Raw genomic sequence first — 23,875 nt, 5'->3', positions numbered from 1 at the left:
GTTAATGAGATTGTGGAATTATCCAGATCAGAGGAAGGTCCCTGCTTATCAGCTAACCATCTTTTGTGTTAGGAATAATTTCTTTCATTGTCTGTTCTGTCATCTTTCTAGAGACCTGAGTGTATTCGACTCTACACCCCTCCTTTTATACTGGCTCCTGTAAAGGACAAGCAAACAGAGCTGGGAGAAACCTTTGGAGAAGCTGGCCAGAAGTATAATGTGCTTTTTGTGGGCTACTGTTTATCTCATGACCAGAGGTGGCTGCTTGCATCCTGTACAGACCTCTATGGAGAGCAGTTAGAAACTTGTATAATTAATATTGATGTACCAAACAGGTAAGAACCAAACTTCAACTCATTTTTACCAAGTATATTTTCTTTCATTCCCCTGAAGAATTACAGTGGGTTTGGTGCTGTAAGAATAACTGACTTTTGTAGACTTGCTGTGGTGCAAAAGTGGCTCAAGCAGATGAATAGTTTCCCTATTATGTGCATACTGTTTTGAGTTAAATTTCTAGAAGAGCATAGTTTAGTTTCATGGGACTCTTGAACGTTAATGTGTGTGTTCATACTTCCCCATCTCACTTATGGGCTGTTAATGTCAGTTTTAAGAATGTGATTAACTAAAAAAACCCAAACCCCTGAAGCTGCAGCTGATGGACCGCAATACCAATGCTCTTGGATCCTGAGAATGTTCAGGTTAATACAAAAAAGTTCTAAATGTGGCATTGAAAACTTGTTACAGATGGGTTTTAGCTTTGTTTTCCCTTCTTTCTTACTTCTAGAGCTCGCAGGAAAAAGGGTTCTGCCCGCAGACTTGGTCTCCAGAAACTGTGGGAATGGTGCTTGGGACTTGTGCAGATGAGCTCTTTGCCGTGGAGAGTTGTCATAGGCCGCTTAGGAAGAATAGGACATGGGGAATTAAAAGGTAACAGCAGCATTTTTTTAAGAATCTAAAGCTTGATTTGAAGCTTTAATTTTTCAGTAATATCAAATGTGTCCATCCCTGTTTCTGGAAGAAAACCTCACCAATGAGATTTCCTTCCTCAGACTGGAGCTGTTTGCTGAGCCGCCGGAACCTGCAGTCGCTGAGCAAGAGGCTGAAGGACATGTGCAGGATGTGTGGGATCTCTGCTGCAGATTCCCCCAGCATTCTCAGTGCTTGCTTGGTGGCCATGGAACCCCAGGGATCCTTCATTATTATGCCAGGTATTTGGGAAACTCTCTCTCTCTCTTTTTGGCATGAGAACTAACAGTTCAGGCTTTGCAAAACTAAGGAACCGCTTGATTTCTCTCCCAAAGATTCTGTGTCCACCGGCTCCGTGTTCGGGCGCAGCACCACTCTGAACATGCAAACGTCTCAGCTGAACACGCCCCAGGACACGTCCTGCACTCACATCCTGGTGTTCCCCACCTCTGCATCCGTGCAAGTGGCATCATCCACTTACACCACTGAGAACCTGGACCTGGCCTTTAACACAAACAATGGTTTGTACTTGGGATTTGTTCTTGCCTTCTAAAAACTGCTCGTCACTCCCCCTTATCATAAGAATAAACTGCTCATTCTAAGCAACCATTTCCATTGAAAATCACTTCATTTCTGAATGTATTGTCATATCCTGCACATGGTGAAATTGTAGGAATTCACTGGTCTTGTTCTTTTTCAAGATGGAGCAGATGGAATGGGAATCTTTGACTTGTTAGACACTGGAGATGATCTTGATCCTGATATTATAAATATTCTTCCTGCATCTCCTGGTGGATCCCCTGTGCATTCTCCAGGGTCCCACTACCCCCATGGAGGTGATATGGGCAAGGTAACTATTGGAGTAAATACAGTTTTGTGTGTGTGTGTGTCTTTTGTCTGGTTTTTCTCCATCTGTTCATTTCCTTTTTGTGGAATGAAAGGTTTTAGATCCACCTGGATATTGAATTGTCATGTCATGCTTGGAAATTTCAAAATGCTTTGTGTTTCAGAAGCTACAGATAATTTCTATTAAATTTGTGCTCTCCTAATCCAAAACCATTGCCTGTTGTGTTCCAGGGTCAAGGCACAGATCGATTGCTTTCCACAGAATCTCATGATGAAGTAACAAATATACTGCAGCAGCCACTGGCCCTCGGTTATTTTGTGTCAACTGCCAAAGCAGGTCCATTGCCTGACTGGTTTTGGTCAGCGTGTCCTCAAGCACAAAATCAGTGTCCCTTGTTTCTTAAGGTACTGTCCTGGCAGAGACTTGTGCAGCCTGAGGGATCTGGGGGTGAAAACTCTTCTGGTTAAACCAAAGTCAGTACATGTCTCTGGGGATAGCTCTGCTTTTGATTCAGGAGAGGTCAGGTGTTCAGTTTTTGAGCTTTGGTTGTTTTGAAGGTTCTGACTTGCTCATGTTCCTTCCTGATGGTCTGGACTCTTTCTTTTCTTGGTTACATGCTCCAGGATTTTGTAAGAACAGGTTGAGTTCCTGGACAGAGCTCAGGCTAAGGCTGGACTCCTGTGGGGACTGGTGGTAGAGAGGGAGGTACATAAGTAAAGTAAAACAACTCAGCTGCCCTGGGTAAAATAAGAAAAAATGAGTCTCTTTCTGTATTGCACAAAGCATAAAAGCTGTTTTTTCCATGTTGGCTTTGCCAAGTTACAGCCATTGTATCATCAGTCTGGGTGCTGTCTGAGCCCCTTATCTCCTCATGACACAATCAAGACACACTTGGCATATTTCAGGCCATACATTGGTACACAGAGAAACTTTCTGTATTAACAAATCAGCATCTCTAATACTGTGATTTGTTTTCTAATTATTCAGATATATCTTCTGCAGCCTAGTTTGTGTCTGGATTAGCAGTTCCTCTTGACCTAAGCTCAGCTGTGGCTTTGTATAGGATATTATTTTGAAGAGAGGATTTATTATTTACACTAAGAAGCTCTATATATGAAATATAAATAGACCAGGCCTATAGAAAGCAACTGAACTTCCAAGTTTTATTAGACATCTTGGGCCACTTGAGTTATTTTTTTAATAATCACTTAATGTAGAAAAGGGATTAAAAAACCCCCCTAATATGTATTTCACTACCAGCACTGTGCTTTTAGCAGAGATCTGTGTGAGAGAATATAAATATTCTGATAAGCCGTGAACTTGTTGATGACCTAAGGATAAGATTTGTTTTGGCTTGTGTGTTAGAGAAGGTGACTGCAAGCTATAACAATGTGGGGGAAGGAAATATGGTGTAGTTGATCAGGCAGTAACTTCTGGCTTCCTTCTTCCTTCCTCAGGCCTCTTTGCACCTCCACGTGCCTTCAGTGCAATCAGACGAGCTACTCCACAGTAAACACTCCCATCCACTTGATTCTAATCAAACTTCTGATGTGCTCAGGTATTTGTCATTGATCAGTTGCAAAAATACTGTGCATTTAGTTTTTAATGCTGCTGCAGTGAAGCTGCATGTTTGTTTTTCGTGCTGTTGGTTTTTGTTCTTTGCACAGCTGATATCCTTAGTGGAGATAAATTGCTGTGCTTTAAGTGATTGTCATGGAACAGTGAAATTAAAACCAAACATCTCTAAGCCCTTGTTTAACTCTGAAAATGTTTGAAAAACAATGAATTCCTCAAACTAGAAGAAAGTTTGAGGTCTAGCAGAAAAGACAGAAATAGTTAAGACAGAATATTGCACAGCAGTCTTGTGGAAAATCTGAAGTGCTGGAGGACAGGAGCCCAGACCTATGTAAACATGGGACACTAATTGAGAAAACATCAGATTATTTTTCCTTTTCTGTTTTTTTTTTTTTTAATGTGAACCTCTTGGTATGAATTAAGAATAGGCAATTACAATGACAGGTTTCCAGCAAAAGCAAGTTTAGCTCTGAACTGCTGTAATAATCTTTAAGACATGTTATTTCTCGATGTTGGCAAACCTATTTTATGTTTCTGGTGCCAAAGAAGGTGGATTGTAGTAAATTAGGGCTGTAAAATCCTGGTGAGGAAGTGTGTTGGTCTGACAGAAGGCTGTTTGTTTTTCAGGTTTGTTCTGGAACAGTACAATGCACTCTCCTGGCTAACCTGTGATCCTGCAACCCAGGACAGACGGTCATGTCTCCCAATTCATTTTGTGGTGCTGAATCAGTTGTATAACTTTATCATGAATATGCTGTGATCTTCATCTGAATTTTGCAAGACAAAAATGAGGAAAAGGGATATTTCACTGCAGGACTAAGTTATAATTCTTCTCAGTGCAAGTTGTTTGTGATGGGGTATGAATCTTGTTACTTCCAGCAAATATTGTTTCGACTTGTGAGAGGGGCACCCATCGCCCGGCTGTCTTTGAGTCACTGACTATGGGGGACGCTTCAGAATGATGATCAGAAAGTGTATTATAACATTTTTAGTAGCAAAATTAACCATTTTTCCCCAGCCACAGTATTTGTGAAGAGTAATGAGCCATAGTACCCAGTCATGGTTAATGAATTTTAAAAGCATGGAGATGAGAAGAAACATGAGGAACAATTAAGTTTCAACCTATGGCTTCAGAACATCAAGATGTTCTTGTATTGGATTATAGTACTTAGTATTCAAAAATGCCTGCATCTCTTATTTATTGTAAGTTTTTAAATGTATAAATTGTCTTATATTTCTTAACCTCTTTTATAAAAATTTTCCTAGAAGGTTTATACTGCCTTCTTGCTTTAAAGCAATTGGTCTAAAATATATGTAATCGTCTTAATTAAAAGTTGCAGTAGGTTGCTTTTAGAGTATTATTTTTTTGTAAGGGGTGGGTGGGGACAGTAAATTTGTATTGTCTTGATGTACAGTTTAATGGGGATAGAGGGGTTAATGTCCATACCATTGTGTGTGGGGGATTTACAGCTAAGCTGTAGTTGCAGAGTACATGTACAGTAATGAAGTTCACTGTGTTTATATAAATTGAAAAGGTACCGGGTCTTACAGCATTTTATATCACACCTTTACAGAGTAACAATGGCAATATATAAGTGATATCGTAGGTGGTTTAACTTGTAGTGAGAATAACATGAATAAACTCTTCAATTGAAGTTTGTCTTATGGTTCAGGGCTGTGGCTGGATTCTCAGATCCACTTCCAGGACACAAGTTTTAATATCACAAGAATATCTCTTGTGTATTGTTGCTCCTTGGATATTCTTGGCACTGTGCTCACTGCATTGTTTGCTTCCACTTTTGTGATAAAATGCGAATCTGAGGCAGAACACACAGAAAACTTATCCAAAGTCTCCTGCCAGACTGAAATTTAGCCCAGCTCTAGCCATTTTACAAATGCAAAAATAGTCAATCTTGACTTTAAGATTGGTGTGTGTTTAACTAAAATGTGGTGTATATAGATTCTCAGTGAATTCTGGTATTCAGATTTTATTCCACTAGTAAAAAAACAGCACGAAACCCTGAACATTTTCCTTCTCCATGTATTTTTGGCACTGTGGTGAAGGTCCCAAGTATCAGTGTATGGCCTTCCCCATATCCCATTTTCAGGCTCTGGCTGGGGCATGTGCCAAGGAGGCTTTGCCCTCCCCAGGAAAGGGACTGATAAACCACAAAGCTTTCTTAAACGTCTCCCTCTATCTGCAGCCACCATTTTTTCTCTATAGTTTCCTTCCTTTTTCCTAGCACATGCCAAATGTCTGGTGCTGCTCTAAAATAGCCCCTACGGGTGCTGAAGAGCAGCTGCAGATGCTTTTTCTGGGTTCCTTATCTGACTGCCAGATGAAAAACTGAACTCCTGCAGCGCTCCCAGGAGCCTGTCACGATAACCCAAGTCCTGGGTCTTAATATTGTCTCGCTGGTTTAAACCTGTAAAGGAGCAAGTTTTAAGATCCATTTGTGCACCTGCTGTTAACCCTCTACAAGGAAGAATTTGCTTGCATTTACCAAACTTACTGTGTTCATGAAAATCTCGTTTCGTAAATGCAAAAGACCTGCCTGAGGTGATTTTTTTCGTATGAACAGTCTCATTGAATCGTGTACATACAATATTAGCGACTTTTTTTTGGTTTTGTATAAAGAAGTTGTACAATTGGTGATGAGAATTTTCAGTCATTTCTTCAGAACAACATGAGTGCAATCAGAAGTTAGCATATTTTGATAAATAGAGTTAAAAACTGGGTCTGTCCATGACTTTATCTTGGTAATGCACCACAGATTAAATGGCACATTATTGTCTTACAGAAGGTTTTTCTCATTTGGTCGGCATTTTTGAAGTGGAAAAGTGCTCCTAAAACTGGAATTTTCAAAGTGTATGTCCTTTTTTTTTCCTTTGAGCTTTGTCGCTAAGTGGTCATTTCTAACCCTGGCTCAGTTAAGCAAGTTCCAAGGGCTGGGTTTTGGTGTGGCTTTGTTTTGTGTTCATTCTGACTTGTATTCCTAAAGGTAAGTGAATCAGCTGCCTGAACGTTGGTGTAACTGTATTCTGTTACCTGGACCAGCCTTCCCTGTGAAATTCCTACTGTGAAAGCTGCCAGTTTCCCACTCCTCACCCCCATCAAATGCAATTAAAGTAAATTATAATATTGTAACCACTATAAAATATTAGAAGGGCCATTTCTGGAGTGATAGTCACAGCTGGCAATGTACATATCAAACCTGCCAGCACCACGGAGCCAGCTACTATATTGGGCATACTTTTTTTGTTTGCTACTTTCATTTAACTATTTTAAGTGCACATAATAGCTGGTTTATAAATGAAATTGTCACAATCCAATAAGTCGAGGTTGTTTAGCAAGTACAAGCTTAAATAGTTGAAAAATTCAGCTACAGCTTTTCAAAATGGCCTTGCAAGAAAATGTTCCTGTCAGTGGTAGTTGTGGAGGTTTATCTCTTCCAATGAAAGAAGAAGCTGAGATCCTTCCATTCCAATTAAAAATACATATTTTAACCCAGATATTACTGCATTTAAGCCCTTTTGTCACCTTTGACACTACTGTTTGAATTAGGTTTCTGAGAACCCTGTTGGTAAGACCAGCAAGGCAACCAGCTGTACTTGTAACAACCCTCACATTTTAAAAGTAGCTGTAACATTTAGATCTTTCTAACATTCTCTGAAATAATTAAAGATAAATGGATTTATATTTAAATCCTCAGCTATGTTCTTACTTAGCTGTCAGTTATGGCGCAGATTATTGTATTTCTATATTTACCTCTGATGGTAATTTTAACTTTATGTGTTGCTATGAAGACTTGCCGATGTCTTTAATCAAGCACTATTTGTTAATACTGTAATATCAAAATATTATGTCGCATTATTTTAAAGCTTTCAAGAATAAGAGTAAAACATTTAAAAAAAATGCTATTGCACCATATAATTTGCTGCACAACAGTATGGCACCACATATCAGTCTGTTGGGATAGTAATGCTGCATCAGCCTTGTTTTGATCTGGGTTTCTTTGGAGAATTCATTAATGGGGTGACATTGTACAATGTTATTGTCTCACAACCTCCAGCTGGGAAGGTGGTTTTGTTTTTTCTCTTGTTTTTTTCTCTCTTTTTTTTTTTTTTTTTTAAGGGCCCAGGACTATGCTTCATACATAAAGGGGTTTTTTTATTATTATTTGTGGGTGTACTTTTTTATTTTCAGTGGAGTAAAGCTTAATTTACAGTAAAACTGGATTTGGGACCTACCAGAATCCTCAGGGTCACTTTTTTAGGATGCTACTCATCGAGCTTTAGGTTTTTCCGAGTCAACTGGACATGAGGACCTTGCTGAGCGCTGGCTTGGGATGCGGCAGCCTGCGGTCTCGTCACTGGCCATGGCACCCCTCTGGCACGGCTGGACACACCGGGGAACCTCTCCAACACCCCTCTGGCACGGCTGGACACACCGAGGAGCCGCTCCAACACCCCTCTGGCACGGCTGGACACACCGGGGAGCTGCTCCAACACCCCTCTGGCACGGCTGGAGACATTGGGGAACCTCTCCAACACCCCTCTGGCACGGCTGGAGACACCAGGGAGCCGCTCCAACACCCCTCTGGCACGGCTGGAGACACCAGGGAGCCGCTCCAACACCCCTCTGGCACGGCTGGACACACCGGGGAACATCTCCAACACCCCTCTGGCACGGCTGGACACACCGGGGAGCTGCTCCAATGTCCCTCTGGCACGGCTGGACACATCAGGGAGCTGCTCCAATGTCCCTCTGGCACGGCTTGGCACACTGGGGAGCTGCTCCAATGTCCCTCTGGCACGGCTTGGCACACTGGGGAGCTGCTCTACCGCCCCTCCTGCAGGGCTGCACGCACTGGGAAGCCATTCCAACAGCCCAGCTGGACACACCAAGGAGCTGCTCCAGTGCCTCTCTGGCACTGCTGGACAGGTCCAGGAGCTGCTTCAACGCCACTCTGGCATGGCTGGACACGTCAGGGAGCTCCCACACCCTTTGGCACGGCTGGATGTGTTGGGGAGCCTCGCACAACTGCCGCCATCTGCCCTCAGCCGAGCCACCATTGTATTTATCGTGACAAAACACAGAAACAAAAAGCGATTTAAGGAACAAACACTATTTCTGCTGAATGCCATAAACACTGAGTTGTACAAATTGTGATCGAGGAAATGAAGAAAAAAAAAAGTTTATACTTTTTAAAAAAAAAAAAATTCAAATGGAATAAATTATTCATGAAGCCTTGATTGTGCTGTGGGTTTATTGAGGGGGCGGGGCGGGCGGTGCCCCTCAGCCTTTCCCGCCCCCTCAGCTTTTCCCGCCTCTTTCCGTCCCTCAGCCTTTCCCGCCCCTCGGCCCTCCCGCCGTGACGTCACTTCCTGCTTCCCCCGGTAGTGGCGGCGGCGGCGGCGGCGGGTGGGCTCGGGGGCCGTGAGGGAGGCGCTGCCGCCGCCATGTCCGAGTGCTCGGCGCTGCAGTTCGTCAGCCCCTACGCCTTCGAGGCGATGCAGAAGGTGGACGTGGTGCGCCTGGCCGCGCTGAGCGACCCCGAGCTGCGGCTGCTGCTGCCCTGCCTCGTGCGCATGGCGCTGTGCGCGCCCGCCGACCAGAGCCAGAGCTGGGCGCAGGACAAGAAGCTGATCCTGCGGCTGCTCTCGGGGGTCGAGGCGGTCAACTCCATCGTGGCGCTGCTGTCCGTGGACTTCCACGCGCTAGAGCAGGACGCCAGCAAGGAGCAGCAGCTCCGGTAATGCGGAGAACGGAGATGTGTGGCGGAAGCGCTGTGTGGCTTTTCCAGCTGTTCCTTTTGTAGCAGCTGTTTAAGCGCCGGACGGACCCGGCTATTCTTGTTCCTTGATAATCTCCTAGGAAAGCCCTGAGGTTTAGCTGTGTGTCCTGGGGATCTGTTCCCCCGCCGTGCTCATCGGAGGGTGTGGGATGTTCTGAGGGAGCTGCTCCGCAGGGAGGGGCTGGGATGGCTCTGTGGGATGAAGGGACGGCTCAGGTGGATGCGCTTTCCTGACTGTGCTTGTGGGGGATAGAAACATTTGAAATTTTGTTTGAAATAATGTTTTTTTGTACTGCAATTAAACAGTCTTTACAGATCTTTGACGGGATAGAAGAGATCTCTATCTGTCTTCCTTTAACCGGAAGCATTTCGGTGTTTGCAGAAACGTTTAATACTTGCTGTTTTGAATTGTGTGCCAGGCACAAGCTGGGAGGTGGCAGTGGAGAAAGCATCCTGGTGTCACAGCTGCAGCACGGGCTGACGCTGGAGTTTGAGCACAGTGACTCTCCTCGGCGGCTCCGGCTGGTGCTGAGCGAGTTACTGGCCATTATGAACAAGGTGAACTTCCCCATAGGTGGATATTTGTGAGTTTTAGGTTGCCCTCTGGACTGGCTGATGCACTGGTTCTGTTTCTGGTGGTGCTGGTGGTGTGAGCTCTCTTCTCCAGTCCTTACCTGCTTTATCAACTTTCAAAGTCTCAGTCTGATTGAACAGAGGCTTATGCTTAAACTCTTTGTGACTTTGTAAAGGAAGTCTTTGCTGATGTTATAGAGACTCTATAATATGCTGTAGTCAAACATGATGTGATTTGGTGGTCTATCAGTGCAGAAGTAATTTGGAAATGAAGTGATGACTTTTCTCCATCCCATTCTTTTCTCCTATTTCGGTGTGAGTTTAGCCATCATATTTCTCTTCCCCCACTTCCTTGCTCACCAAACATTTTATTTTCCTTGTGTAAACTTAGAATGTCAGTGGGCTATTTTTCTTTTTTCTGAAAAAGAAGCAATGACACCATCTGTATTGAAGTATTTCCAGTAGTAAATGTTTCTTGTTCTGCAAACTCTTCCTGCTTGTTCTGTGTTGATAGCTTTATGACTTTGGCAGTTTTTAATCTATTAAACGTGCTGAATTTAAAGCAGATTTAGACAAATTGCTTCATAAAACCTGTTCACTGATAATTCTTGCAGGTGTCAGAATCAAATGGTGAGTTTTTCCTCAAATCTTCTGAGCTCTTCGAGAGTCCTGTTTACCTGGAGGAGGCAGCAGATGTTCTCTGCATTTTACAAGCAGGTGTGGTGTTTCTGTATTTATGGTGTTTTCTGACCTCTCACAAATATAACAAAACAACTTTGCCAGCTGTTGTGACAGATGTGAATTAACCTAAGGTGTGCATCTCTTGGAAACAGGGTATTTGTTTCCCAGTGAAACATTGTGACATTTTACACCCTCTTTCCATCCAGAGCTGCCATCACTGTTGCCAATAGTGGATGTGGCTGAAGCTCTGCTGCATGTTAAGAATGGAGCCTGGTTCCTTTGCCTTCTGGTAGCCAATGTCCCTGACAGTTTCAATGAGGGTGAGTTACAGCTTCTTCTCCAGCTTTTGAAATGATTTCTAGCAGTGTGGTTAATTCTGGGCTAAACCACGAGTTACACAGGTTTGAACTGCTGGATGCTGCCACCTGAGCATGTGAATTCCCATTTTTTGCAGTCTGATTGCAGGCCAGGCTCACTGCATGTGTCACAGCTTTTCATCTGTAGGTCACTGTTCCAAAGGCTGATTGGGCAGGGAATGGCTGGGGCTAAGAACCCCCTCTATCCCTTCTAACAGTTCTTGTCCTTTCCACTGAGACATCTGATGAGGTGATAATTTAAATTGGGAAGGGTACATTTCCTCAGAGCTGCTGTTGGATCTTTAGTCTGCAGAGGTTTGATTAAGAACGGCGAGCGGCAGGATGAGGAGAGCGTTGGAGGCCGGCGCAGAACAGAAGCTCTTCGACACCTGTGCAAGATGAACCCTTCCCAAGCCCTGAGAGTCCGGGGCATGGTGGTGAGTCTGTCATGAGAATCATCATTAAGAACCTTCCGGAAGCTTCAAACCCAGCAAAGATGACTGATCCTGAGTGTTTTATCCAGGTGGAAGAATGTCACCTGCCAGGTCTTGGTGTGGCTTTGACCTTGGATCACACCAAGAATGAATCCTCAGATGATGGAGTGAGTGACCTGGTGTGTTTTGTGAGTGGTTTGCTGCTTGGAACAAATGCAAAGGTTAGGACATGGTTTGGAACTTTCATCCGAAATGGCCAACAGGTAGGAAAAGCTTTGAGTATTCTGCTTTTAAAGAAACATTCTTGTAGTTTGCTCTAAGTCTTCTGGACATGTGCTGCAGATTTGTCTGAATGCACATAAATCCTGTTGGATGTCTTTACAAGGCAAACTCTTCTTACAGGGCTCTCAGATCTATAAATAATGCCCCTGAAGGCAGCAGCTATTTGATTGTTCCCCTGAGAGGTTTTTAGGTATGGAAACCAGGGAACTGTATGTTTGTAAATTTTGCCTGGTAAATATGTTCATCCTCAGTGTCCACAGTGGGAAGATGCATCTTGACTTGCTTTGGTGACTTAGCTAAAGCTTGGAGCTGAAAACTGTCTTGAATAAAAAGACAGTGGAAACTGTTGGCTGTGTAAACTCTTTTATAATCCATTGTTCGATGGGCTGAATTTGACATTGTTCTCATCTTTTATGCTCTTACACAGAGAAAAAGAGATAACATCAGCTCTGTGCTGTGGCAGATGAGGAGGCAGCTGCTGCTGGAGCTCATGGGGATCCTGCCCACGGTGCGCAGCACACACATCGTGGAGGAGGCTGACGCTGACACCGAGCCCAACGTGTCCGTGTACTCAGGGCTGAAGGAGGAGCACGTGGTGAAGGCCAGCGCCTTGCTGAGGCTCTACTGCGCTCTCATGGGCATTGCTGGCCTCAAGTAAGGAACCTTCTTTGGGGTTTTGTTCATGGCTGCCTATTTCAGCAGAGGGTTTTGGGCACTTCTGTCTTAATGCCGCTGTGTCCTCAAAACCTGGGGCAGAACTCAGCAATTTCAGTTCTTTGTTGCTGCAAAATCACTTCTGGAGACTCATTAAGAGAACTCTAAACCCACATGGTAGGAGCAGTGTGTAGAGTTAACAGCTATTTTCTGTTCTAGCAACATACATTGTATGGATTTTGAGTTTCTATTCCTTTGCTTTCACTTTTTAGAGTGCTAATGTAGCATCTTTATGCATTGTTAGTTTTAATTGAAGCAGTTTGTACTAATAGGCAAGACTATATCCTGGGGAAGCTTTCTCACTGTTGTCTCTTACAGAGATTTTTATGACTTTAAGTTCAGAGAAAATTACCACCCTGACAGATTGAATCACAGGGAAAACTCAATCTTTAACCATTGTGAGAGACTGGAAATCTCTTCCCTGTTAAATCGCCAGTTTTGTTTTGTTCTCTGTCCTGCTCAGGCCCACGGATGAGGAAGCTGAGCAGCTCCTGCAGCTGATGACGAGCCGCCCTCCCGCAACCCCGGCCGGTGTCCGCTTTGTGTCCCTGTCCTTCTGCATGCTCCTGGCCTTCTCCACTCTGGTCAGGTACTCTCAGTACAGGAGGAGTTTTGGAAGATCTGACTGTTTTAGCACCATTAAGGCAATGCCCCTCCCACAGCTGCACAGTTTTTTTCCCCCCTCATTCTTTATAATATCTTCATATGTTGATGGAAGGAGTTTGTCTCACTCTGTGGAAAGTGAATGGATGTTTCACTCTTGTTTTATAGTAAGTCTTTTGAGAGATGAGCATTAGCATGAACTTAGTGTGAGTGGTTTTTTGAAGACTGTAGTAGGCCTGACTAGTTCACTTTCCCATGGAGCAAGTTCATGGCTAAATTCCTTAAAAGCAGTGCAGATAATTCAGGGGTGTAGCTTTCTGTTGGGTGTGTTCCAAAAAGGAAGCTGCCTGGCATTTGGACTCACCTTTGTGCCAAATATCACTGCTTATCAGCAGTTGGATGCTGATATGAAAGTGACAAAAAGTCTCCTGGTGCAAGATTCCTCAAACACTGGTTTCTCTGCAAGTGCTAGTAAAACTAGCACTTGTTTTCTAGGAAAAGGATCTATTATGGATTTTCTTTGTGCAGCACTCCAGAGCAGGAGCAACTCATGGTGATGTGGCTCAGTTGGATGATAAAGGAAGAAGCCTACTTTGAAAGGTGAGAGCAGGCTGGATTTCTTTTAGTGATTCCAGTAATCTCACATTTATTTATGTCCTATTTACTTACGTCTTGTATTTCTTCCTCTTTATTATCATCAGCATTTCTGGTGTGTCTGCTTCCTTTGGAGAGATGCTCCTCTTGGTAGCCATGTATTTCCACAGCAACCAGCTCAGTGCCATCATTGATTTGGTCTGCTCCACCTTGGGAATGAAGGTAAAACCTTAACTATTTCCTGCACATTTGTCTGTTAAAATCAGCTTTTTTCCTGGGTTTTGGTACTTTGGTATTTATTTTACTTTTGATATAAAGAGCTTTGGTTTTGCTAATATACCTAAAATAAACATAACCTGAAAAATTAGTAATAATTCCTCTGGAAGAACATGAAAACGTGAATAGCTCTTGATACAGAGGAATGTGATGATAAAAGTATCTTCAAAAAGTGCTGCCCTGTTGAAATCATTATTTCCAAGAAATGAACTTTTTCGAAGGCTAAGTGAAGTAGTTTCCAAGTTGAGCTGCAAAATTTTCATTTGAAATAGTTAAAAGAAATATCTATTTGTGTAAAAATTAATTTCTGTAAATTGCTAAAGGAGATTTGCCAATGGTTCACTATTGTGAAGCAGTGTCTCACCATGTGTAAAAGCTGGGGATGGAGTTTTTAGGATGAGGAGACACAGGGTGATGAACTTGTGACATTGGAAAATACTTCTGTTTGACATTTGATACAGATGTGAATTGACTGGGATACCAGGAAAACAGACAACTTTTAAAAGGCTAAAAGTTAACAGTTTATAAAATAAATTTGCAGTCTTTAGTTATAGGAAAGATAGAACTTGCAATTCTAAGTACTTTCTTTTGGATTTCAGATTGTTATTAAGCCCAGCTCGCTCAGCAGAATGAAAACAATCTTCACACAGGAGATTTTCACTGAACAGGTATTTTCAACCTAGGGATTTTTTTTTCCCTCTTCACCCTTTCCTTTCCCTATGGGGTATTCCCCAAAAATAAGGAGATGTCAGTCAGGGCTGTGGCTCTGTGACTTTGACACCTTGTGCTAAGTGGTGTTTTTCTATTCATTGTCTCTTCAGGTGGTTACAGCCCACGCTGTTCGTGTGCCTGTGACAGGCAACCTCAGTGCCAACATCACTGGCTTTTTACCTATTCACTGCATTTACCAGCTCTTAAAGAGTCGTTCCTTCACCAAGCACAAAGTATCCATTAAGGTACCGCCTTTGTTTTATTTCTGTTCATAATTCTGAAGCTCATGAGGTTTTGCAGGCTGGTTGACTATAGGAACAGAATTCTTGATAAATCTTGTACCTCCCTACCCTGTAATTTAAGAATGAACTGTGTTTTAAGTTAGGGTGCCCATTTTTAACTCTGCAATCCAGAGAGCACAGCTTAATGAAGTAAAAAATTGTAAGTCTTTCTCCTCCATCTGTGCTTCATTGTAGTCAGAATGATTTTCCAGCCCAGACAAGTTCTGTTTGTGAATCAGGGTCCAGGGTACCGAGTTTATGACCAGTTCAGAACTGATGTTACACTTTCCAAAGTCAAAGGCTCATTTATTGGAAGGGGTTGTGCTTGCAGACAAAGCAGACTGGCAGCTGTTCGTGTCCTGGGATGTTCTCTTGTAGGACTGGATCTATCGGCAGCTCTGTGAAACCACCACCCCGCTGCACCCTCAGCTGCTTCCCCTTATCGACGTCTACATTAACTCCATCCTCACTCCTGCTTCTAAATCCAACCCAGAGGCCACCAACCAGCCTGTCACTGAACAGGAGATCCTGAATGTTTTCCAAGGACTCTCTGGGGTAATCATCTTGTCTGGATCTTTCTTGTTCTTCATGGGGACGTGGTTCAGGATTCTGTATTTGTGTAACGTTGCTTCACTTTTTGTTTTCACTGCCTCTAAACCTTCCTGCTACAGTGGCAGTCATGTGTTTTGAAGTGAATCTTGTTACTCATTCATCATATTTGTGGGTAAATCCAAATTTTTCTTCTCAAGTATCATGAGTGCAACCTGACCTTCGTGTGTGGTTTTATGTGCAGGGAGAAAATACTCGTCCCACCCAGCGCTTCAGCATCACCACACAGCTGCTCGTCCTCTACTACGTCCTGTCCTATGAAGAGGCACTGCTGGCCAACACAAAGATTCTAGGTAAATGTGAGACCACCAGGAGGAAACAGATGAACTAAAAAATTAGGTGCAAAGAGGGAGAAAAATTCATGCTTCTGTCAGATTCAAGCACAGCATAAAACTTTTAGAAGTTTGGATGAAATAAAATATTGCTGTAGAGATTCAGGACATAAAGTTCCTGCTAAAACTCTCTAGTGGAGTAATTTGTTTTACAGAGTAAAAGAGGTCCAAGCTGAGTTACAAGAAATTTTATAAGTGTCTAAGGAATGCAGTAACAATTAACAAAGACTTCATAATTATTTAAGATCTTAATTTATTCACATCTCATCAAACATGCACACACTTTTCTTTCAGTTGGCAATTTTATAGTTGCTAATACTTACTGATCTCATTTTTACCTTTGAAATGAAGACTTTAAATCAGTTCTAAAAGACTGCTGTGTATTTTATTGATGAAATTAAACATCAGTGAAAATTCAGTGTTTATATACGGTGTGTGTTTTTATTGGCCCTTTTTAAGGTCCAAAACTTCCAGTATTCTGTAGTCTTTTTTTACCTACTCTGAAATACTATAAAATCAATTACAGTTATTTGATATTTTGTCAATTTTACCTGGATAATATAGAGACAAGTGCTTTACAGTTTCTTTATTGATCCAGTTGGGGAAATACTTTTTTTTAGCTGTAGTCCTATGTGTGGTTTCTTGTCCTGTTTTCTGTAGCTGCAATGCAGAGAAAACCCAAGTCCTACTCCTCAGCATTGATGGATCAGATTCCAATCAAGTACCTCATCCGGCAGGCACAGGGGCTGCAGCAGGAACTGGGAGGTAAAAACGTGTCTGAAGGTCTAAGGCATGAAGTGAAGGGCTGAGTGTTCTCAGCTCAGTGGTTGTTGCTTTTTTCATAGCTTGCTTTCCTTTTTCTTGCTTTTAAAATCTGTCAGGAGTAGCTACTGAGATTGCAGAGATGTTTGGAGAGTCACAGTGGAAGTGTGAGGAAAGCAGTTCCTTTTAGAGTGGGTCTTACCTCCCTAGGGCAGGTTTTAGTGTAGGAATTACCTGAAAATGTTGAGTATTCCAGGCTGAGTTTAGGAGTTACTTTCCAAAGGGTAACTTTTCCTCTGTTGGAGTGTCAGGCTGTGAATGTGCACCTCACTGAGCTGCTGGGCAGCAATTCAGTTCAGGGGTTGAAATAAAAGGCACAGATGTGTTCAGGTGACAGATGCAGCTGCTCAGATCTGAGCTGTCAATGTCCCTGATGTCCCCAAGGGTTGCACTCTGCCCTGCTGAGGCTCCTGGCCACCAACTACCCCCACCTGTGCATCGTGGATGACTGGATCTGCGAGGAGCAGATCACCGGCACTGATGCCCTGCTCAGGAGGATGCTTCTCACCAACATGGCCAAGAACCACTCTCCCAAACAGCTCCAAGAAGGTAAAGAACTTCATTCCAAGTAAATTGTTTCCAAATGGATTGGAATATAGTAGATTTTGAAGTGTGTGATTATACTGCATTTGCATAACCAAAATGCTTCAAATGTAAGAAGTCCAGTTTTGTCAAGATCCCGTTGTTTCTGTTTTACAGCCTTTTCCATGCTGCCTGGAAATCACACCCAGCTGATGCAGATCCTGGAACATTTGACCCTTCTCTCAGCTGGAGAATTGATCCCCTATGCAGAAGTGTTGACGTCGAACATGAATCTCTTGCTGGAAGCTGGAGTCCCACGGGGGATTCTGCAGGCTGTCAATAAACTCTGGATGGTTCTGAACACTGTCATGCCCAGAAGGTATCAAAATACTGTTTGGTTTCTTGGTTCACATAGGTGCAAGGCCACTTTTTCTTTTAAAAATAACACAATGCCTTCATGTGGGAGATCAGAGACTGTGACTGGATAGAATGTGTTGGAGCTCCATTTTTTTTAGTTAGTTGACATTTTGAACCTTTGCATTTAAAAAGAAGGTGGTTCTTGTTCTCAGGGGAAAGGAAGTCTTCAGTTTAAAATACAGGAGTATGGTTTTATAGTGTCCATTGTTTGTGATGAATTACTGATGGAACAGGAACTCACCTTGGTAAGAAAATGCCTTTTTTAATGAAGTGGATACTGTATTGCAGTGAAAACTGCTGTAAGTCCAAGGAGTGTAAGTTAACTACACCTTGGTTAACTTCAAGGGCTGCAAATGGGGTTTTTGCTACTTGGTAGGCCTAGAAAAATATGGCTGAGTGACCAAATGCTTAGGGGAACCCCTTTTCTTGTACAAAATTTCTATTAAAAACATCATAAATTATTCTCATTTTAGGTTGTGGGTGATGACTGTTAATGCCCTGCAGCCTTCAGCAAAAATAGTGCGACAGCAGAAATACACCCAGAATGATCTGATGATTGATCCTCTGATTGTACTGAGGTGTGATCAGAGAGTTCACAGGTGAGTGCCTGTGCTGCTGCACAGTGAGTGCTTAACATAAAGCTGTCCAACAGAAAACTTTTAAAAGCTTTCAGCACTTCAAAACTTCTTTTCAGACTAATCACAGGAGCTTGGCAGTTGCATCTGTGTAAGCTTGGCCTGAGGACTGTGGAGCTGGTCCTGCTGTTCCAGTATTTCATCCTGTCCAGCTGTGTTTTCAAAACTTTGGGATTTGCACATGGCTCATCCATTTTGGATGTGGGTGTGTGAATTTGTGGTAAACAGACTTGGCAGCGTGTTGGAAACGGCTGCTGCCACGTGGTGGTGGGTGAGGTTTAGCTGTAACATCCTTGCAGCTCTTGTGCCTGTAGGTTAATCCATCCTTTTGGGCAATAGTTTCTGCCAGTGGGTGCTGATGGATGTGACAGAGGCAGATTTGCTTAATTTCCCAAGGGAGTCTTTGCAGTACTTGGAAATTGGTTCCTCCAGATGTCACTGATGCCAGAGGAGGAGCTGTGGTGCTACAGCCTTTGGGAGTACCTTTAGTTTGTTCATGTTACTGAAATGTCTTTGTTTTACTGTGTTCCCATCTCAGGAGTCCTCCTCTGATGGATATCATTTTACACATGTTGAATGGATATCTTCTTGCTTCCAAAGCTTACCTTAATGCTCACCTGAAGGAAACAGCAGAGCAGGACATTAGGCCATCCCAAAACAATGCAATGGGTCCAGAGGCCCCAGAAGTTACAAGGGAAGAGTTAAAAAATGCTTTGCTTGCTGCTCAGGTAAGAGGGAAGAAATGGATATTGCACGATGTGAGGAAAAACAATGATGAAAGAGAAATGCAGAAATAGAAGATTAAAAAATTAGGCCTTTTAAATTCTTTTTTTTTTAACAACTTCTGTTACCAGGGAAAATAAAACTGCCTCTGTATGCAGATGGTTAAATATTTTCTGTTTTCTAGTCTGAAGCATTGTGCTGATTCACTGCTTTGATAGTGGTTGTTCTGTCAGAACAGAAGTGTTCTGATCACCAGCCCTTTTTGCCTTGATGTTTATGTGATCCAGAGGCTGTTTCTGTGGTCGGATTTGGAGCAGCAAAACATCAATAAATGTGACAGACCCATGCCTGCTCATCTGAAAGATGTTTCAGAGAAGCAGCCAGCACTGGAAAGTGGGAGGCTGAAGGATGGTTAACTTCCTTAGCTTGACATTATGGAAATTCTTGAGTAATCCTGTTCCACAGGCATCTCTTCATCCCTCTGTCTGGAAAGATGTCACATAGGAAGTTCCCATTTTAATATGATTTTTGAGTTAATAGGAAGTTTTATATTTAAGTGAGCAGGGTGATAAATACTGTGAATTACATGGCCCTGTGCATACTTTGTCTGCTCTGGATGCTTTAAAGGACCACTTGATATTTATTTTGAAGCAATATGAGATTGCACTGAATTTACTCTTCATCTGTGATTATGATATTTTGTTAGATTTAGCCTTTTTTTTTTCTTTGCATTTTGATTGAGATAAAGTGTTGACATTTTTAAAATGTTCTACAGGATTTGTGATTCTTGAGCTGAGTAATTTTCATTCTGTACTTAAAAAAATCTATAGGTAGAAATCCTAATCATATTACATTCTTCCATTTCTTAAATTGTTCTTACTTTGTATTTGATTGGTTTTGGGGGTTTTTAAGCATCTTCTGTGGCTTTTCTCCCCAGGATAGTGCTGCTGTGCAGATCCTTCTGGAGATCTGCTTGCCTACAGAAGAAGAGAAGGGCCAGAGCAGCACTGCTGAGGATTTACTGGGGGATGTGCAGAGCCCCCCGAGCCCACAGGCTGCTGAGGCAGAGGAGGAGGAGCAGAGTTTGCTGTGCAACCTGCGGGAGGTGCAGTGCCTCATCTGCTGCCTGCTGCACCAGATGTACATTGCTGACCCCAACATCGTCAAACTCGTGCATTTCCAGGTCTGCTTTGCACTGCTTGAGCTCTGCCTTGGTTTGTCAGGGTGGGAAGGAGCCAAGGGGGGTGGTCAGAGGCTGCTGAATGTTCCTCAGAAATGATAACAACCCACTTTTCTCCTTCGTGTCTCCCCCAGTTTGTAAAGCTCACGCTTCCTCTCAATTTCAGTGCTTGGTCTCCTGGTTGTAGTGAGAAGGCAGCACCCAAGCTCTGCCTGTTCCTCATCATGAAACCCCTCCTTTGTGCTCCTGCCCTTTCCAGTTTGTCCATCTGGGCCAAGGAAAACTGCCCTAATCATCTTATAATTACTTGTTCCACATCTTTTGTGGGTTACATTTTTCTGGCCATCTTTTTAAATTAATATTCCCATTATTCAAAACTAATTTGGTTTCAAATGTAAACATCTCCTTATCTTTCCTTTTTGTTAGGGCACAGTTTATCTCTTTAGAGTGGGAGGAGAAAGGTTGGCTCTGAAAAAGCAGCTGAGCACCTTCAAAAAAAAAAAAAAGATGAAGGGAAAGATCAGCAATTTTTAAAATATAAATGTGTTTTTAATGCATATTAAATTGTGCCTTGCCAGATGGCAGACTCTTTACAAAGAGTTAATTTGCCTTGACCTGGAACTGATTGAGTGATAAAAAAGTCATTACAGGGCAGTTGTGAAATGAGCAAGTTGGGGCTGATGGTGAAATTTGGAACACAGGAAAGACACAGAAGGAAAAGGTCACTGCAGTCTGCTTTCCTTTGGAGAATAGAGGGAGAGCTTCCATGCAAATAAATCATTGAATAGTGAGGATAAAGAACTGATTCAAACCCTGGGTTTGTACCCAGCCTGCCTCTTGTTGCCTTGGCATTACAGGCCTGCTGCAAACTCTGAACAAAAGGGAGTTAGAAATATATTCATTTTGAAACAAAGCATTAGCACAGGTGTAATTTAGAATCTTAGTTGAAACAGAATTTTTAAAACACACCTGTGACAGATTGACACATCTGTTTTCTTAATCCCACAGGGTTATCCATGTGAACTTCTGGCACTGACAGTGGCTGGGATCCCATCCATGCACATCTGTCTGGATTTCATTCCTGAGCTCATTGCCCAGCCTGAACTGGAAAAGCAGGTACTCTGCAGTCACCTGGCTGGGGAATCACTGTGGTATTAACCCTGATGAAATTGGCTGAGGGGGGGAGAATAAAAACACTAAAAACTAAAAACATCCTGTTCTAACTTGCCTAGGATATTCAGGTCATATTTGTAGCACTTTTACCTTTCAGTAAAGACCTGGTACTGAAGGCAACTGGAATTTGTTGAGCTAAAGATTCCCTGTTTCTGTATCAAACCAGCTTTGTGGTTGCTCTTAATTAATCCTTTCTGGCATTAAGTTACTGCTGATCAACTAAGGTTAAAACTAGAATATATCAGTCCTGAGTATCTTCTGCAAGGGTTGTGTTGAACATTGTGTGTTGCTTTATTGCTCATCATTAATGTTGGAGCAGTAGAGTCTGGGGGAGATTTTGAAACACTTTGATTAATGTTAAATATGTGTGAGTTATTTTTCTTAATACCAGCAGAAAAATAATCATAATAACTGTTGTTAAGGCTTCTCTGGCTTCAATTTCCTTCATGATAAGACAGAGAATATTTACTTACTATTAAGTGGGGTGAAGAGCTTTGGATAGAAGATGTAAAACATCCTGTAACTTCATTGCTTTTTCATTTTGACAGATCTTTGCCATCCAGTTGCTCTCCTACCTGTGTATCCAGTATGCTCTGCCCAAATCCCTCAGCGTGGCTCGTTTGGCCATCAATGTGATGGGGACCCTGCTCACAGGTAAATCCCAAAATCCACTGCTGGGGGAGCCAGGATGATTTCTCTAGGCTGAATGCAGTTTTCTGTCTAATTGCTATTGTAAAAGTAACAACAGTTTTTGATTGGATTTTTATTTTCACTTCTCCATTTCCTCCTCCTTGGCAGTTCTGACCCAGTCCAAGCGTTACACGTTTTTCATGCCCACCCTGCCTTGCCTGGTGTCCTTCTGCCAAGCCTTTCCTCCCCTCTATGAGGACATCATGTCCCTGCTGATCCAAATTGGACAAGTTTGTGCCTCTGATGTTGCTACACAGACACGAGACTTCGACCCCATCATCACCCGTAAGTCAAGGGCCTTGGAAAGCACCCCAAAGGTGTCAGACACGGGGAAATGAGACAGAAATGTTGTGGTGTCTCAAGAAATAACCTGTGGTGAAGCATGGAATGGTGCTGGCTCAGTTTTGCAATCTCGTAATGTCCATATTTGTGTTATGGCTGGAAAATAACAATTCTCAATACTTACTGAGGTGTACTTTGCTTCTCCTGCTTCATTTTCTAGGTCTCCAGCAGCTGAAAGAGAAGCCACACGATTTCTCAGGACTCTGTAAAGATTCCTCCAGCAAAAGCTGTTCCAGGGACACTGCAAGCCTGGACCCTGATGTTCGGCTGTGCCAGTGTGTGGAAAACACCATCATTGAAATAATCAACATGAGTGTCAGTGGAATTTAGGAAAAACTCCAGGGAAGTTGTCATGTAGCTTTTCCCTCTCTTAATGGTGCCTAAATTTGGAAAAAGCTGTGAAAGTGGACTGAGGAGCTGGAGGAAAAGTCCACATTTTTCATTCATTGATTCAGTCACGGCAGAGAAGAAAATCCTTTCAACAGGATTTTGTTGCTTCCAGTGAGAACTTCTGAGGCTGAAGAGATCAGTAAATAATTTCCAGGGAAACAGTGATTTTCAGGCTTGCTCAGCTCCTGAAGTGACAGAGCAACACACCTGGAAGGGTTTTATAACACTGAAAAGTGAATATTTATATTGTTGGGCAAACAGCAAAATGATGGGTGAGAAAAATTTTGAGATTGAAGTGCTTTGCTTGAGGTAAATGAGCTGCTGTTCCAGAGCCTTGCAGAGCAAGTTGGAATAAAGTACTCCAAGGAATACTTGAAAAAGTGGTGTCAAAAACTTGCACCATCATACTGAGTTCTAAGAAAATTAAAACATTTATTGGTGTGTTAAACCATTGGTTCAAATTCAGTTCATGAGGTCGGGAACTTAAAGATCAACCAGCCTTCACTGAAAGTTTGAAACTGGTCTAAAAGTTTCTTAAAAAAAAAAAAAAAGTACTGTTAGTAAAAATGAGCCGTAGAAATGGGATTTTTAAAGAATACAGCTCAGATGGTTTTGTGTTTTTTAACTTAAAAAAAAGAGATGAAAATGACTTGAAGGAGTCACAGACTCTTAGGAGAGGTATCTTGAGCTGTCATCAGGATAAGATTAAAAAAAGAGATGGATGCTGAGGGGCAGAGGAATAAGGAGAGGAGGGACAGGTTTCAGCCATGCCAAAGCAATTCCAAGGCCAAATCCTTTCTGCTCCATCATGTGGAGTTGGTTGTTCTTTCCTGTATAAGGATGGAATTCCCTCATGGAAATGTGGGAAACCCCTGTGGGTTTGTGTTCCAGGATTCCTGCCGTAACACCCCCTATCACCATCTGCCTACCGAGTGTATTTTTGTCATCTTTATGTAAATTATGTAAATAATCTAAATGTATGTATTTTTTTCCTCCTCAGTTCTAAGTGTAATTTTATATGCTGTAGTGGTATTTAAATAAAAAAACCCAACAACATTATGACTGAAGTTCAAAGGGGGTTGCCTGTTTTGCTTTTAAGTTTTCCAGGTTCATCCCAAATTTCACCTGTGGGAAACACCTGGGGGCACAGGAACTGTGTGTGGTACTGAAAAGACACTGACTTTCCAAAAACTATTAATTTTCCATGGTGTTTTCTCAGTACTCTGATTAAAACAAGGGTAATATTAATAACAATAACAAAATAATAATAATAATAATAATAATAATAATAATAATAATAATAATAATAATAACAACCACCTGAAAATTTGTAATTATACCAAATAATA

The 23,875-nt window shown here is 42.3% G+C and overlaps 2 protein-coding genes across 3 annotated transcripts in view; both read left to right on the top strand.

The window, feature by feature from the left end:
- MED13 (mediator complex subunit 13) overlaps positions 1 to 8,642 on the top strand; it is a 54,449-nt gene extending 45,807 nt beyond the window's left edge. The window contains exons 23-30 of the mRNA XM_058854241.1: positions 112 to 335; positions 785 to 927; positions 1,050 to 1,208; positions 1,302 to 1,487; positions 1,668 to 1,816; positions 2,044 to 2,217; positions 3,271 to 3,371; positions 4,016 to 8,642. Coding sequence (XP_058710224.1) covers positions 112 to 335; positions 785 to 927; positions 1,050 to 1,208; positions 1,302 to 1,487; positions 1,668 to 1,816; positions 2,044 to 2,217; positions 3,271 to 3,371; positions 4,016 to 4,148 — 1,269 coding nt within the window. The 3' untranslated portion in view covers positions 4,149 to 8,642. The remainder of the gene's footprint in view (positions 1 to 111; positions 336 to 784; positions 928 to 1,049; positions 1,209 to 1,301; positions 1,488 to 1,667; positions 1,817 to 2,043; positions 2,218 to 3,270; positions 3,372 to 4,015) is intronic.
- A 157-nt stretch (positions 8,643 to 8,799) lies between these two features.
- INTS2 (integrator complex subunit 2) lies at positions 8,800 to 23,593 on the top strand. Of its 2 annotated transcripts, none has more exons than XM_058854447.1 (24): positions 8,800 to 9,144; positions 9,606 to 9,744; positions 10,374 to 10,476; positions 10,647 to 10,760; positions 11,103 to 11,233; positions 11,320 to 11,493; positions 11,976 to 12,166; positions 12,690 to 12,815; positions 13,358 to 13,429; positions 13,531 to 13,645; positions 14,299 to 14,367; positions 14,521 to 14,655; positions 15,070 to 15,246; positions 15,485 to 15,593; positions 16,293 to 16,397; positions 16,839 to 17,003; positions 17,154 to 17,355; positions 17,867 to 17,992; positions 18,567 to 18,756; positions 19,689 to 19,934; positions 20,940 to 21,047; positions 21,653 to 21,758; positions 21,903 to 22,079; positions 22,297 to 23,593. In XM_058854447.1, exons 1-24 carry the CDS (start codon positions 8,852 to 8,854, stop codon positions 22,464 to 22,466), a joined length of 3,543 nt encoding a protein of 1,180 aa, XP_058710430.1. In that variant the 5' UTR covers positions 8,800 to 8,851; the 3' UTR covers positions 22,467 to 23,593. The 2 variants fall into 2 exon arrangements, with proteins under 2 accessions (XP_058710430.1, XP_058710429.1); XM_058854446.1 differs by having other exon boundaries at positions 11,940 to 12,166.
- Positions 23,594 to 23,875: the final 282 nt, after the last annotated feature.

This window comes from Poecile atricapillus, chromosome 21 (genome assembly GCF_030490865.1).
Source record: "Poecile atricapillus isolate bPoeAtr1 chromosome 21, bPoeAtr1.hap1, whole genome shotgun sequence".
Lineage (NCBI taxonomy): Eukaryota > Metazoa > Chordata > Aves > Passeriformes > Paridae > Poecile > Poecile atricapillus.
The sequence above is the reverse complement of the archived record's forward strand: the minus strand, read 5'-3'. Positions and strand labels throughout refer to the sequence as shown.

Bases quoted from the DNA above. Each gene is read 5' to 3' on its own strand.
- INTS2 (XM_058854446.1), top strand. From the start codon at position 8,852: ATGTCCGAGTGCTCGGCGCTGCAGTTCGTCAGCCCCTACGCCTTCGAG. The intron at 12,167-12,689 runs GTAAGGAACCTT...TGTCCTGCTCAG, and splicing joins ATGGGCATTGCTGGCCTCAA to GCCCACGGATGAGGAAGCTG. The intron at 15,594-16,292 runs GTAAATGTGAGA...TGTTTTCTGTAG, and splicing joins GGCCAACACAAAGATTCTAG to CTGCAATGCAGAGAAAACCC.